The sequence below is a fragment of the Ovis aries genome, chromosome 2 (assembly GCF_016772045.2).
Source record: "Ovis aries strain OAR_USU_Benz2616 breed Rambouillet chromosome 2, ARS-UI_Ramb_v3.0, whole genome shotgun sequence".
In the NCBI taxonomy this organism is placed as follows: domain Eukaryota; kingdom Metazoa; phylum Chordata; class Mammalia; order Artiodactyla; family Bovidae; genus Ovis; species Ovis aries.
The window spans coordinates 102,890,091-102,905,196 of NC_056055.1; the positions used below are offsets into that span (position 1 = coordinate 102,890,091).

Consider the following 15,106-nt stretch of genomic DNA (forward strand, 5'->3'; position numbering starts at 1 on the left):
GGGAAATCCTACTTTAGGCTTTCACTGAATCAGAAATTGCTGCAGCCATGACTGCTGTCTTCAGTGAACTGTGTCCCTCTTCCTCTACAGAGATGCCCCACACAGGCTGGTCTCGCCTGCACCCTCCACCTGCCGTCTCTCTATATATATTTTTTAATTGGAGGATAATTGCCTTACAGTGTTGTGGTGGTCTCTGCCATACATCAGTGTTAATCAGTCATAATGAGATACACACACACACACACACATACACACACATATATATCTCCCTACCCTCTTGAGCCTCCCTGCCCCCTCATCCCACCCTTCTAGATCATCACAGAGCTCCAGGTTGGGTTCCTTGTGCTAAATAGCAGCCTCCCACAAGTTATGAACATACATGGGGCTTCCTTGGTGGTTCAAATGGTAAAGAATCTGCCTGTAATGCAGGAGACTCAGGTTTGATCCCTGGGTTGGGAAGATCTCCTGGAGAAGGGAATGGCAACCCACTCCAGTATTTTTGCCTGGGAAATCCCATGGACAGAGGAGCCTGGCAGTCTGCAGTCCATGGGGTCTCAAAGAGTCGGACACGACTGAGTGACTTTGAGAGTGAGTGTATATACATCAGCGCTACTTTCTCAGTTTGTCCTAGCCGTGTCCACAAGTCCACTCCCTACATCTGCATCTCCATAGGTTCATCAGTACTGTTTTCCTAGATTCTGTATATATGTGTGGTGCGTGCCTGCTGAGTCGCTTCGGTCATGACTTTGGTCATACAGACCCCATGGACTGTAGCCTGCCATAACGCATATCATACACGCGTTAATATATAATATTTGTTTTTCTCTTTCTGACTTACTCACCTGCTCTCTTTACTCCTTCTCTACATCTGTCCTTGGAGGCTTACCTTCTCCAAGAAGCTTGAGTGTTTCAGGCCTCAGGGATTTATGTCTCAGCTGCATTCCTGAAGCCATTATCATCCAGACCCCCAAACTTAGCACTGAACACGTGCTCTTCAGGACTAGTTCTCTGATGAGACATCAGCCCCTGGAGAATCAAGCTGGAATCCCACACCCTACTGAATCTACGCTCCTGCCTTTAGTAGATCCATGCATGTTAGCTGTGACTTTTCTGGGAAAGAGTAGCCAAAATTGGGGTCAAACACAGCCAGTCGTTGGAATCCAAGAGGAAAGGGGGAAGGCGTGGGAATTAATTGTCTTCCCGTGTTAGAAGTTTTCGGTGCTGTTTCAAGATCTGCATACAGTCAGCATTTTCATGTTGCTCTAAGATTAGCACAAGGTAAGAGAACAAACAGAAGCCTTCCTTTGTGCTATTTTAGGAACAAGGAAAACAGAATAATACCTTCCAAACGGAGGAACAGCCTAGCTTTCTGTGACACAAGAATGGGCTCGTAACACCTCGGCTGTAACAGTTTCAAATGGAATCCTATTACAGTGCAAAGTATATTTATCACTGTATTTGAGGAACGCTTTCTCCTAAGTCCCCCCGGGGGAAATCCACAGGCCCAGGCAGGCTCCTCTCAAGCTCTCCTTTTCCACCCTGGCAGGTCCCAGGGACTCCCCCGCCCCACCACGTCTCCTCTTGGTAATTGTCATCACCTACCCAAACTGTCATTTCTCATCACTTCCTGAGGGGCTCTGGAAGCTGGTCTCTTTATGCCCACCTGTTGGACTGCACCTCAGAGGCTTACAAAGCCTGCATTTGCCCAGCTTCAAGACTGAAGAAAGCCTGGACTGGGCAACAGAGGGCTTCCCCGGAGGCTCAGCGGTGAAGAATCCACTAGCAATGCAGGAGACACAGGAGATGGGGGTTCGATCCCTGGGCCAGGAAGATCCCCTGGAGAAGGGAATGGCAACCCACTCCAGTGTTCTTGACCGGAGAATCCCATGAGCAGAGGAGCCTGCCGGGCTACAGCTCATAAGGTTGCAAAGAGTCAGACGTGACTGAAGTGACTTGGCACCCACACATGCATCAGGCAACAGAGACATCAGTGGTTTGACATCAGTGGTTTGACAGCTTCTGTGTCTGAAGCAAAGTCCTAGAGCGACCCCCCACCCTGTGCAGCAGACACCTTCAGGACGTGGCAGCAGGCTTTGCTCCTGGTGGAGGGGGAGACTGCCAGTCACAGGGGAGTCGATGTCAGATGGGTTCATCGATTACCAGGGAAACCAACAGAAGGGCACACCCCTCACCACCCCTTTGATGAGATCACTAGCTGGGGCCCAAGGCAAGTATGTAGGAAGGCCAGAGTCAGTGTAAGTGAAGCAGGCACTGGGCGGGCAGGGGATGGACAGAGAGCAAGAGAACAGCCATCTTGAGTGGGCTGGTCATCCACCACCCTTCCTGGTTGTCCCTGGAAACAAGTTTGCAGACCCTCTTCATTTTAAGGCTATAATGCCCATCATGACAAGAGGAAAGAGAAAATATAAGGAGGAAAGACAAAGTATGGGGAATTCTATGTGTGTGTGTGTCCAGTGGCTAAGTTGTGTCTGACTCTTTGCAACCCCATGGGCTGTAGCCCGCCAGGCTCCTCTGTCCACGGAACTGTCCAGACAAGAATACTGGAGTGGGTTGTCATTTCCTCCTCCAGGGGATTTTCCCGACCCAGGGATCAAACCTCTATCTCCTGCCTGCATCTCCTGCGTTGGTAGGTGGATTTTTACCACTTGAGCCACCTGGGAAGCCTGAGGAAATAAACAAAAGGTACAAATCTGACAGTCTTGAGTTTGGTCCAGAGCATCTGATGATCTGGTCGAACTAACTTGAAATTTCTTTTATGTCAACATTGGGTGTTATAAGCAGATAGGGGAGGGGGTCCCTGGAGAAAGAGAATCAGGCGTGAGCTCTTTGACATAAGAGGACCCATTTTGGTCCAAGACATTTTGTGATCTAAGCCTGGCCCCAATGCTTGCCCTTAAACAGGTTTCAGTAATTAATGATCTTAAGGGAAGAAAGGACTGCAGGAATGGAAGGAAAGCAGTCAAGATTGGGTCTATGATTCCCCTGGTGGTCCAGTGGCTAAGAGTCCGAGCTCCCAATGCAAAGGGGCTGGGGTTCCATCCCTGGTCAGGGAACTAGATCCCGCATGCCACAACTAAGAGTTTGCATGCCCCAACCAAAGATCCTGCATGCTGTATGATGTGGCCATTAAAAAAAAAAAAAAATTGGTCCACATTAAAAAATCTATACCTTAAAATTTTTTTTTAAATAGAGAAATAGAGGTGAGCGAGAAATAATCAACACAGCAACAGGTCTGTTTTTGTTCTTCATTTGTCTTTAGCTCTGGGGTAAAACCGTCAGTTGTGGGGGGAAAGGCTAAGCAGAAAATTCTAGCCAGGGTTTTGAAATTTAAGTCCAAGATTATAAGATGCCACCATTCAGCCTCCCAAGTAGGTGACATAAAGTCAGGATGTGCCGCCAAATGTGCACAGGACATAAAATTCCTACGGTAGTTTGTTAGTAGGGACTACGAATTTACATTTCAAAATATCCATGTCTGAAAAAATTGGCTTCTAATGTAGTTTGCTGTAAAAAGCCAAACTATTTAATACAAAGGGTTATACACACGCACATACATATAGACTGCATACACACACATATATATTTTTTAAAGATTTTTTTTTGATGTGGACCATTTTTAAAGTTGTTTATTGAATTTGTTACAATATTGCTTCCATTTTTTTGTTTTGGGTTTTGAGCAGTGAGGCATGTGGGATCTTGGTCCCCCCATCAGGGATTGAACCTGCAGCCCTGCATTGGAAGGCATAGTCTTAACCACAGCACCACCAGGGAAGTCCCTTTTGTTTAACTCATAAGTAAAAACAAGAAGCCATTTGGCCCCAGTCTAAATATTCAGGGAAAGAAGCGAGTAGAATTCCTTCTGTTGGAAATGCCACGTTAATTTATTATGCATAGCATGATCAAACAAGAGGCCACAAGACAAAACAAGCAGACTATGCTCTTTCAGAGAAAAGGAGAAATGCAAAGATGCTAAGTCGTGGTCCTCTCTGAGAATTAATTTTGCCCCCAGGATTCTTAGCAATTAGGTCTTTTCATCTTGGAGGTATCAGAGGCAGAGGAAGGCACACAGCACCAAGTCCATGGCACAGAGTTCAACACACAGTATTCTGCCTGGGGGCGTGGAATCAAAAACCCAGCACTGAGGAGTCATGCACAGACACAAGATGTATGGAGGACATGCAGGGAAAGAAAATATATGGGTTACACGTCATACCTCTCTGGATGCAACCATTTTTCACACAGCAGAAACTGTGAGAGAGAAGACAAAGGAGAAAGACAAAAGTGGGGGAGGGCTGTCCCTGGTGGTCCAGTGGTTAAGAATCTGCCTTCCAATGCAGGGGACCAGGGTTTGATCCCTGGTGGGGGAACTAAGATCCCATAAGCCACAGGGCAATTAAGTTTGCAAGTCACAACTACTGAGCCCGGGAGCCACATTTAGAGAAGCCCGAGCCCCACAATGAAAGATCCCACATGCTGCAATTAAGACCCATCAATAACAGCCCCAAAATAATCAATTAAAAATATTTTAAAAAAGAAAAGTGGGGAAAGTAAAGGTAGAATCGAGAAAGAGAAGGTTGGAGCCTCATACTGGCCACCTGGCTGACCCCTTGTCAGCAACTCAGCAGCCACTCAGCATCAGCACTCTCTCAGCATCCCTGCTGTCTCCATGGTGATCTGATGTGATTCTGATGGATGTGACTAGTTCATGAATGCTTCCTGGAGCTGGGCCCTGTTGTTGCTAACTCCATTTTCCAGATGAGAAAACAGTGCTTCCGAGATTGTCAACAATTTGTCCCAAATCACTGAGTTGCTGAAATTGTGGGATCAGGCGTTGAACCTAGGCTGTTTCAGGCCCAAGTGTGTGCTCTTGGTCAGCAAAGTGAAAAATAAGATGGTGTTTAATGGAGGAGAACGTGAACATGTATTGAGTACTTGATATATACCTGGCATGTGATCCTCACAACAGTCCTGCAAGGGAGGTATCATTATTCCCATTTTATAGATGAAGAAATTGAGGCTCAGTGCTCACTTCGACAGCACATATACCTCAATTGGAGTGATACAAAGAGGATTGGCATGGCCCCTGCTCAAGGATGACATGCACACTGGTGAAGCATTTCACATTTTTATACCAGAAACCTTCACAACACTGTAAAGCGATTTTCCTCCAATTAAAAAATAAAGTTTAACAAGTATGAATAAAACAGGGAAATTTTTTTTAAATTGGGGCTCAGAGAGGTTAAGTAACTTATCTAAAGTTGCAGTGCTTAGTAAAAAAGCCCCGTCTGGGGCACGTCACCCCCTCTCAGCGTCTATGCTGAGAGTTTTATACTTTCTCTCTGAAATAAATCCTGTTTGCTTGCTACCATGAAAAAAAAAAAAAAAAAGACCAGGTCTCTCAGACTGCAAAGCCCATATTCCATTAAAAAAAAAATACATTGTTGTTTTGCTCCTAAATTTTATTAATTTATTTGGCTGCTTCAGGTCTTCACTGTGGCATGTGGAATCTAGTTCCCTGACCAGGGATCAAACCCAGGCCCCCTACATTGGGAGAAGAGTGTCTTAGCCACTGGACCACCAGGGAAGTCCCCCATATTCTTTCTTATTCTTTCTTCCAGATGGAATTCTCAGGAATTTCACGGATTGGACTACGTAAGTAAAAATCTCTCCTATAGATATTTTTAGCTCTGCACATCCAAACCAGACACCTAGGGTATCTGTCAGAATTTGAAAGAAGTCTACTGAAGACTGCTTGCAAGAAAACCACTGTATAAACTATGTTTTATAAATTCTTCTGTTTTAATTAATCAGGTTTTCTAAAGTTCAAAGGGAAAAAAAAGGAGACAGAAACCAGTTTTTAATGATTTAGAATTAGGATTCATGAATACCCTGGGTTCTTTTTGGTATTAGGGAAAAGCAGAGAGTAAATGTGGTGGGAAACTATGAGGGTCCAGAGATGCAGACTTTAGCCTGGAAGAGACATTAAAGAGGTATTTCAGGGGCTTCCCTGGTGGTCCAGTGGCTAAGACTCTGTGCCCCAATGCAGTGGGTGTGGGTTCGATCCCTGGTCAGGGAACTAGATCCTGCATGCCACAGGGAAGACTGAAGATTCTATGTGCCGAAACTAAGACCCGGTGCAGTGAAATAAATAATAAATGAGATAAATATTTAAAAGAAACCTCAGTTACTAAAAAAAAAAAAAGATGCAATTCTAACTTATTTTAGAAATAGCTTGAGGGTCTGCTAGTCAACAGCAGAGCTAAGGCCAGAACCTGGGGTTTCCCAATGCTTAAACCATTGTTCTTTCTTAAATGTGAACCCTGAATCGCTTTAGAGAATTACTCCTTTCTCCTCCTCTCTTAATCCAGATGGGGGAAAAAAAAAGTGAGAAAGCTTAAAGACTATTAAAAAACAATCAGAACATTAAGAATCAAGTTATCCTGGAAGGAGGTCAAGACGGTAACCACAGAGGCTGGAGTTAAGGGGAGGAGCACCAGGCAAGATAAGGTCTTATCTAAAGCAATTAGAGTAAGCAGGCAATTAGAAGCTTTTGTTACTTGTATTTAGCTGAACACTGAACAGAAAGCTTTTTGAAATCCTTGGCTAAATCAAAACCTGGAAAGTGAGGACTTCTAACCTTCAAGAAAAAAAGTTCAGCATGAGACAAAAAGGTATTTGTTTTTATACTTAACTTGGTAGGAAAAAGGAAAAACAAAAAACAGACAGAAAACAAGATGTCAGCTCAGCTGGGTCCCAATTCCAGCCCTGGGGAGCCCAAAGCCATCCCCCTTGGTTTTAGTTTTAAGGATAGCATTTTTTTTCTCCCTCCTTGGCCAAGCTCAGTGTGTGGGATCTTAGTTCTCTTACCAAGGATCAAACCCTCACCCCCTGGAAGCGTGAAGTCTTAACCACTGGACTGCCAGGGAAGTCCCGCCCTCTCCACCTTGGTTTTTGTAAATAGTCCCGAGGGGCTTTCTTGGTTTCTAGACTACTGAGATCTTGCTTCCATGTGTAAACTGAGTATAATTTCCTAAAGATATGGAAGGCAGGCTTTACATCCCAGTAATAGGGAACAAATTTGATTGGGAATGGCTGGGTTACCATCTAACACTGTCATTTTCCCCTGCCTGGGCTTAGCTTCCCTCCAACTGGCTGGCTTTTCTTTCCTGGTCTTATTTCTTTCCTCTCCGCCCTCTGCCCCACCTCCCCTCTAATCTCTAGCCGGGCAGGTTGTCTCTCCCCTGGAGTCCAGGTGCTTGTAGCATTTGCTCCTTAGTGGCTTTCCCCCAAGGAGACAGCTCCCTCCTTCTTCTTCCCAAAAAGGAATCGTGGGGCCAGCTGTTAAGATTTTTTTAAAGTATTTTTTTTAATGTCTTTACTCAAGATGGGAAAATCTCTGAAGTTTAAGATGGCACCTGGCTGTCCCGTGGTGCTTATATTTTTTCATGGATTTGTTCTGTCTGGGATTTTATTATAACTAATGATGGGACTTCCTTAATGGTCCAGTGGTTAAGATTCTGGACCTTCAATGCAAGGGGTCACAGGTTCAATCCCTGGTCAGGGAACTAAGATCCCATATGCCACATGGTGTGGCCAAAAAGCAAAACAAGCAAACAACCACCACAACAAAAAACTAATGGTAATGAACATATTTTGATAATAAATCACCTTCAAAATGATAAAGCATTAGTGATCGAATAGACAGAGATTCGCTCAGTCATGTCCAACTCTTTGGGACCCCACAGACTGTAGCCTGCGAGGCTCCTCTGTCCATAGGATTTTCCCAGACAAGAATATTGGAGTGGATTGTTGTTTCCTCTCCCAGGGGAATCTTCCCGACCCAGGGATCAAACCCGCCGTGTCTCCAGTATTGGCAGGTGGATCCTTAACCACTGAGCCACATGGGAAGGCTAGCTTCTATCAATGATTCCCACCAAAAGGTGGTTCAGTGAAGCAGCTATAGTGAGGCAGTGCTGGAATTCAAAGGGGAATCAGGTACCCTTGAAACTCAAACTTAATAATAGTGGAAAACATCACCGACTCACAGCAATATACACAGATTTGAAACTGTTTCCTTGAGAATGTTTCTGTTTGGAGGGAGAACTCTAATGACTCATTCTAAGTAATGACAGGCAAACAGTGAAGATGCCTCAGTGACCTGATAGCCATGCCCTGGAGTGAGAGCCGAGAGAGGGGTCCCCAGCCTCCGGGGTCTAATGCCTGATGATCTGAGGTGCAGCTGATATATTAATAATAGCAATAAAGTGAACAATAAATGTAATGCACTTGAATCATCCTGAAACCATCCCCTCTTCCCCAATTCATGGAAAAAATTCTCTTTCATGAAAGTGGTCCCTGGTGCCAAAAAGTTTGGGGATATTCAGAGGAATGTTCTTTGTCCTTCACACCCGTGCTGTTTTTCTTCTAACCGCCCCACCTCACAAAGCTTGAACCTCTCTAGCGCCACACGCCCTTCCCACTTTGAGGGGCAGGGTGCATGCCAGCGCTCAGGCCTCAGGTCCTCCCTGGGCGTTGGTGATCTGTCCTTCTCATTCTGGCTTTGTAAGGCGCTCCCCTAAGTTCTTCCTGCTCCCCTGTGTCTCTAGTTCCTCCTGAATCTTCCTAGACAAACCTGTCTAAACGATGCAAGAACTTTCTATCTAATGAATCTGTGATGTTCTCCACTTTAATCCCACCCGGGCTGTGTCTACCACACTCTCTCCACAGCTGCACTTGTCATTTCTGTTTCGTTTTCAGCTTTCTATTTTACCCAGGAGTACAGCCGATTAACAATGTTGTGATGGCTTCAGGTGGACAGCAAAGGGACTCAGACATATGTATTCATGTGTCCATTCTCCCCCAAACCCCCAGGCTGCCGCATAACATTAAGCAGACTTCCCTGTGCTATACAGTTGGTCCTTCATTATCCATTTGATTGTCAGATTTGATTTACTCCTTACTTTCTTTGTGCCCCCTAAATGAATTTCCTCAGAACCCAGTTCCTCTCATCTCAGGCCCCACAGCTAGTATTTCATTTTCACAATCACCTTGCCTCATGCAGGAGGTTGCTCCTTTCCTCCGAGGGAGGGGTGTGGTGGACGGTGGGGCAAAGTGGCGCAGGGGAGGGAGGGGGCCTTAGCCACCTGCAGCCTGCGGCCTAACAGCCACAAGGCTCCCCAGGGTCAGAGTGGTACAGGCTCTGCCTGCCAAGGCAGGAGATACAGGAGACTCGGGTTCGATCCCTGGGTCTGAAAGATCTCCTGGAGAGGGAAATGGCAACCCACTGCAGTATTCTTGCCTGGAAAATTCCATGGAGAGGAGGAGCCTGGCAGGCTACCGTCCATGGGGTCGCAAAGAGTCAGACAAGCCTGAGCATGCACGCACATCACAGACACCAATGTGGAGTCCAACATCCCAGCTCACTTTTGGAGGGTTTAATTATGTCTTAATGCTCCCTCTCATAATTAAGCAGAAATAGTGATTCTAATTAGCATATTTACAGAAACCACACAAGTATGCTTCCCTGGTGGCTCAGGTTTTAAAGAACCCACCTGCAATGCAGGAGACCCAGGTTCGATCCCTGAGTTGGGAAGATCCCCTGGAGGAGGAAATGGCAACCCACTCCAGTATTCTTGCCTGGAGAATTCCATGGACAGAGAAGCCTGGCGGGCTACAGTCCATGGGGTCGCAAAGAGTCAGATACGACTGAGCAAATAACACACGCAAGTAGATCCATACAGTCGCACACTTCACCTACTCATCGCTTAATGGTGTTCCATCCTTGTTTACTTTGCCCTGGTTTCCCTTTCAGCTTAAATGAGCACAACTTTTGAAGTCTTATTTCAACTTAAGCAAGCCCTGCTAGAGGGTGACAGATGGTGAATGTCAAAAACCCAGAGGGAGGATTTCTGTTTAGCCTTTGATTTTTGTTTTGTTTTTTTAAGCCAGAGAAATGTCCGACTGCGCTCATAGTTTGTAAGCATACGTCACCAATTTTTACCTTCCTGCAAATTCCCTGTGCTCCCCCAGATCTCTCCTCTACTTCTGGCTAAGGAGGGGCTGGCAAGTAGGTGGCCGCATGCCTGAGTGGCTCGGGTGATAAACCTCATAGTTATTTTTCCCAATTAATGGTTTTCACTGACAATTTTACTGCTCTATTTTAAGCTTCCTCATTCCCTTGGGCCTCCATACATATGTCTGTGATAAGTCTCATCCCGTCCAACCAGATTGTCTCCTCAGAATATAGACTAACCTATTTCAAAAAGCTCATCTCTCTCTCTCTCTTTTTGGAACATAACACTTGAAAATGCATTGAAACAGAAAGTAATTAAGCTTTAAAGGAGAGCTATAAAAGTGATTTATTCATGAGTACACACTTATCCTTCTCCCAACTGACACCCATTTGATATTAATTTTCCTCTAGTGTGTATCTGCAGCCTTTTTCGAAATCTTTACTACTAATAGAAACTTTTTATTCCACCCTTATTCCCTTCTACTTGGCTCCAAAGACTCATATGTGCTGAAAGGGATCCACTAGGGGTACAGAACCACAATTTGGGAAATTCTGCTCTGAAATAATAATGCTCCCTAGTTACAACCACTGACTTTTATTAGGTTGTCAATTAGCTATTTTTTAATTAGGGGAAGAAAAGTTCTTAATTCATTTTTTTTTTCCCTGAAGTTATTTAGAATGCACTTTTATCATCATTCTCCGCTGGCGACAGAACAACTATGGAACGCGTATCAGGCTGGCCGAAAAGTTTGGGTTTTTCCATAACATGTTAAGGAAAAACCAGAATCAAGTTTTTGGTCAACTCAATATCCTTTTCTTGGGCTTGCCAGGTGGTGCCAGTGGTAAAGAATTCTCCTGCCAATGCAGGAGATGCAGGAGAAGGTGGGCTTGATCCCTGGGTCAGGAAGATCCCCTGGAATAGAAAAAGGCAATCCATTCCAGTATTCTAGCCTGGAGAATTCTGTGGACAGAGGAGTCTGGTGGGCTACCGTCCACGGGACCGCAGAGAGTTGGACACAACTGAGCGACTAAGCACAGCGCAATACCTTTTTCTTAGGTCAGTGGAACTTGCATTCTACAGATAAGTAATTTCTACAGAGAAATGTCTATAGGCTCCCCTCTCTGACCCCAAAGGACTCACAGAAAAAGAAAGAAACAATGATAATAATACTTCCTTTATATTGTATAGTTTTCAAAGCAGATTCACACACATCAATCCATCCAAGCTTTTAAAAAAACCGAGGCTCAGAGAGATTAAATAAAGGGCATCTTCAAGGTCACACAGCTAGCCAGTCAGTGTCAGAGCCCAGAATTTAAACTGTTACTTGATGATTCCCATAAAAAAAAATCAATAGGATTATAGAGATCCTGCATTTTTCATTAACATGGGGGGGAATGTTTTGTAAGCAATACTTACCAGCGACTGTGCTTTTCTTAGTTTAGATCTCTCCTGTGATTTATTTGTCTTATCACGTGACTGTCGGTTGAAAGCTGGAGTCATTTCCTGTCTTTTCCTTCTCCTGTTAATTGGAGAGCATTGGGAAAATTATAAATATCATTTTAAAGTTTTGGTGGTTGGCAGAGCTGTCTGTCTATTTGATTTTGTTGTTCCTGCGGTTTAAAAGATTATCTTCGCTCAGCTGGAAACAAGCCAAGTGTCTATCAATAGAGAAGGGGTTGAATAAACTCTGACACATCCACACAATGGAGGACTATGGGCTGTAAAAAGGAGGCCAGAGTATTTCTTCATATACCTGTGGAGTGAGCTCCAGGATGTATTGTTACAGGAAGAAAGAAAGCGGGATAAAGTGGTACGTATTGTGTGACACCATTTCTTTCAGAAAGGGGTGCATGTGTCTGTATTTGTTTATATTTTTTTCATCCGCCCCACTCCCCTCCTTTATGATTTTTTAAATGTAAGGACATTTTAAAAAATAGTTACCTATCCATAGGATTCCCCTGTGATCCAATTAGGAACACAAAACAGTATTGGAGACTTCTCCAGATACACTTTGTTTTGTATATTTGACTTTGGAACCATCTCAAAATTATGAAATAAAAGAAAAAAAATTCCGAAAATCTAAAAACAGCTGGTGGTGTTACCCCACACAAAGGAATAACTTCATGGGACTTTAACATAGTCATTTGTCTGAATAGCCTTAGTAGAACATATCCTAAGGACAAAAACATAGGCAAAGACATCTTAAACTGTTTTCAGTAATCTTATTGTTTGTATTAACATTAATATTTGTTTTTTTAAAATGCTTGCATATAATAGGATAAAGTATGGATCCACATTATTATTATTATGAGTATATACCCCCAGGCTAAAGGCAAAATGAACCAGAAACAAACATCGAATTCTAGTTAGCAAATTTGTTTTGACAGTGACAGGAGTTAGCAATTCAGAAATTACTTCCAGAATTTGTTAAGTAAATATATTCTCTGTGTGTATACTTCATATATTTTTTATACAAAATTATGCTGTACTATGCTTAGTCGCTCAGTCATCTCCAACTCTTTGCAACTCCATGGACTGTAGCCCGCCAGCCGCCTCTGTCCATGAGGATTCTCCAGGCAAGAATACTGGAGTGGGTTACCACGCCCTCCTACAGGGGATCTTCTCAACCCAGGGATGGAACCCAGGTCTCCCACATTGTAGGTGGGTTCTGAGCGATCAGTAAAGCCCATACAAAATTATGTATGTACGTATATAATCAAATGTATATAAAATATAATCATATATATAATCATAATCATCTATATAATATAATCATGTATTATATATAATCATATAATATATATAAAATCAAATATATATATGTATATCAATGCCACAGAAGGGAGGCACAAATACGGAAAAGGAAAAGACTATAATGAACCCTACGGTGCTGGATTGGAATCTGAGGTATTAAAATATTAAAAGAAGCTGTAAGGAAAGCATTACAGCTACAAAATGCAAACAAATCTTAAAGAAAAGATCAAATTTACCAATAAAGGTTCATTGACTTTCAATCACTTTTTGCTTCTTGGGGCTTCCCTGGTGGCTCAGCAGTAAAGAATCCACCTGCAATGCAGCAGAGGCAGTTTTGATCCCTGGGTTGGGAAGATCCCCTGGAGAAGAGAATGGCTACCCACCCCAGTGTTCTTGCCTGGAGAGTCCCCATGGACAGAGGAGCCTGGTGGGCTGCAGTCCATGGGGTTGCACAGAGTCTGACATGACTCAGCGACTAAACCACCACCACCAGTGAAAAGCATTTGTATTTGACAGTAGCTTCTGTTTTCATCTTTTCGTAGACCAAAGAGCCAGTAAATTGTTTCTAAAAGGAAAGAAGTGGAGAAAGGCACAGTTCTTACCCTTGCCAGCTGTGTTCAATAGGGTCACAGTTGTCCAGGTAATTGAAGCGAATGATATCAGTTGGATGCTTGTCAGAAGACCTCCAGGGTGGGAGTTCTTTCTCCCCTGGATGGTTCTTCTTTCTTAAAGAGGAAGAGGATCGGAAAGCAGATGAAGGAGACAGCTTTCCCCCTGGAGAACTGCTTCTAATGGGTTGAACATCTGCGATCACAAACCCATCTTTTGGAGGTGTCTAGAAGGAGAAAATTATTTCTGTTCTCAAAACACTATAATAAAAACAAAAGTAAAACAAAGAACATGGACTTCCCTGGTAGTCTAGTGATTAAGAATCTGCCTGCCAACGCAGGGGACACTGGTTCAATCCCTGGTCCAGGAAGATTCCACCTGCCCGTGTGCCACAACCACTGAGCCAGAGATCTAGAGTCTCTGCAACTAGTGAATGCCCAAGGGCAGTAACGAAGACCCTTTGCAACCAAAACTGAATAAATAAATAAATGCTTTAAGAAAATCATCATTATCTTCCTCACCATGTTGGCATTGATATGGCAGCAGTGATCACAGCAGCCACCAACCCAGAGGTACCTGTATATGCCAGGCACTGTCTCAGGAAGTATTCCTGCATTATTATTACTTTTTGAGGGGGGTTATACACTGAGGCATGTGTGATCTTAGTTTCCCCTACCAGGAATCGAACCTGCACCCCTTACGTTGGAAGCATGGAGTCTTAACCACTGGACCACCAGGAAATTCCCCTTCTTATATTACTTTATTTAACCTTCATAATAACTTTAAAAGGTAATCATAACTACTTCCATTTTATAGAAGAGAAAACTGAAGGTAAGATAAACTGATTAATTTTTCCACTACTGCTATTAAGACACAAGCAGTAAGACACGGTCAGAATTTGAATCCGGGACTCTCCAGCTTCAAGCTCACACAATGAACTTCTCTATCCTGTATTGACACCTACCATATCATTATACAGTTATTCCACAACTGCAGTTAATTTGTTCATAAAAATATACATTCTTAAAAACAGTACCCTGTCCTACCTATCTCAAACACAGAGACAGTTTCCATTATGCAGGTGTAAACTATAGATTTTATCAGTTATCAAACCTTCAGCCATTTCCGTAGAATTGGGAAATGAAAGTCTATTTTTTTTGAAAGTCTATTTTTTAATTGCCCAAAATGAAAGTTTGTTTTTTTGTGTGTATAAAATTTGTAAGGGTTTTTATGCAGTTGCAGCCTAAGGGAAGAGGTACTGCTATGTTGAGAAGCCATTAAAGCCTTAATTTTTGTTCTTTAAGAGATTAGGGAAGCTTTGCTCAGTAAATTGGTTTGCTTAAATTGTTTGTGAAAGTTTAAAAATTCCCCAAGTTCCTGCAAGCAGAATCAGTTTCTTATCCTTGTTTCAACTGCTCTTTGTACATATTTCTATTACAGGATAGTACTTTGTATTCAATGTGATAACTATCTGTCTGTGTCCCTGGCCATAGATTGCTGCTAAGTCGCTTCAGTCGTGTCCGACTCTGTGCGACCCCATAGGCGGCAAGCCCACCAGCTCCCCGCTCCCTGGGATTCTCCAGGCAAGAACACTGGAGTGGGTTGCCATCTCCTTCTCCATAGACTAGGCTCCCAGAAAGTGGGGTTCAGACCAGTGTACTCTTAGCACCTGGCACATAACAGCATTTAATAAATATTTATTGATTTAG

At 43.5% G+C, this 15,106-nt stretch overlaps 1 protein-coding gene and 1 non-coding gene across 2 annotated transcripts in view; one reads left to right on the forward strand and one right to left on the reverse strand.

The window, feature by feature from the left end:
- Positions 1–15,106, reverse strand: part of FBXO16 (F-box protein 16) — a 66,371-nt gene that overhangs the window by 15,913 nt on the left and 35,352 nt on the right. Inside the window, exons 6-7 of the mRNA XM_012128518.4 lie at positions 13,391–13,623; positions 11,451–11,553 (exon numbers count right to left, since the gene is read on the reverse strand). Coding sequence (XP_011983908.3) covers positions 11,451–11,553; positions 13,391–13,623 — 336 coding nt within the window. The remainder of the gene's footprint in view (positions 1–11,450; positions 11,554–13,390; positions 13,624–15,106) is intronic.
- On the forward strand, positions 5,043–5,149 carry LOC114113306 (U6 spliceosomal RNA). The gene has a single exon (XR_003588367.1). It is a non-coding gene; the product is annotated as a U6 spliceosomal RNA (small nuclear RNA).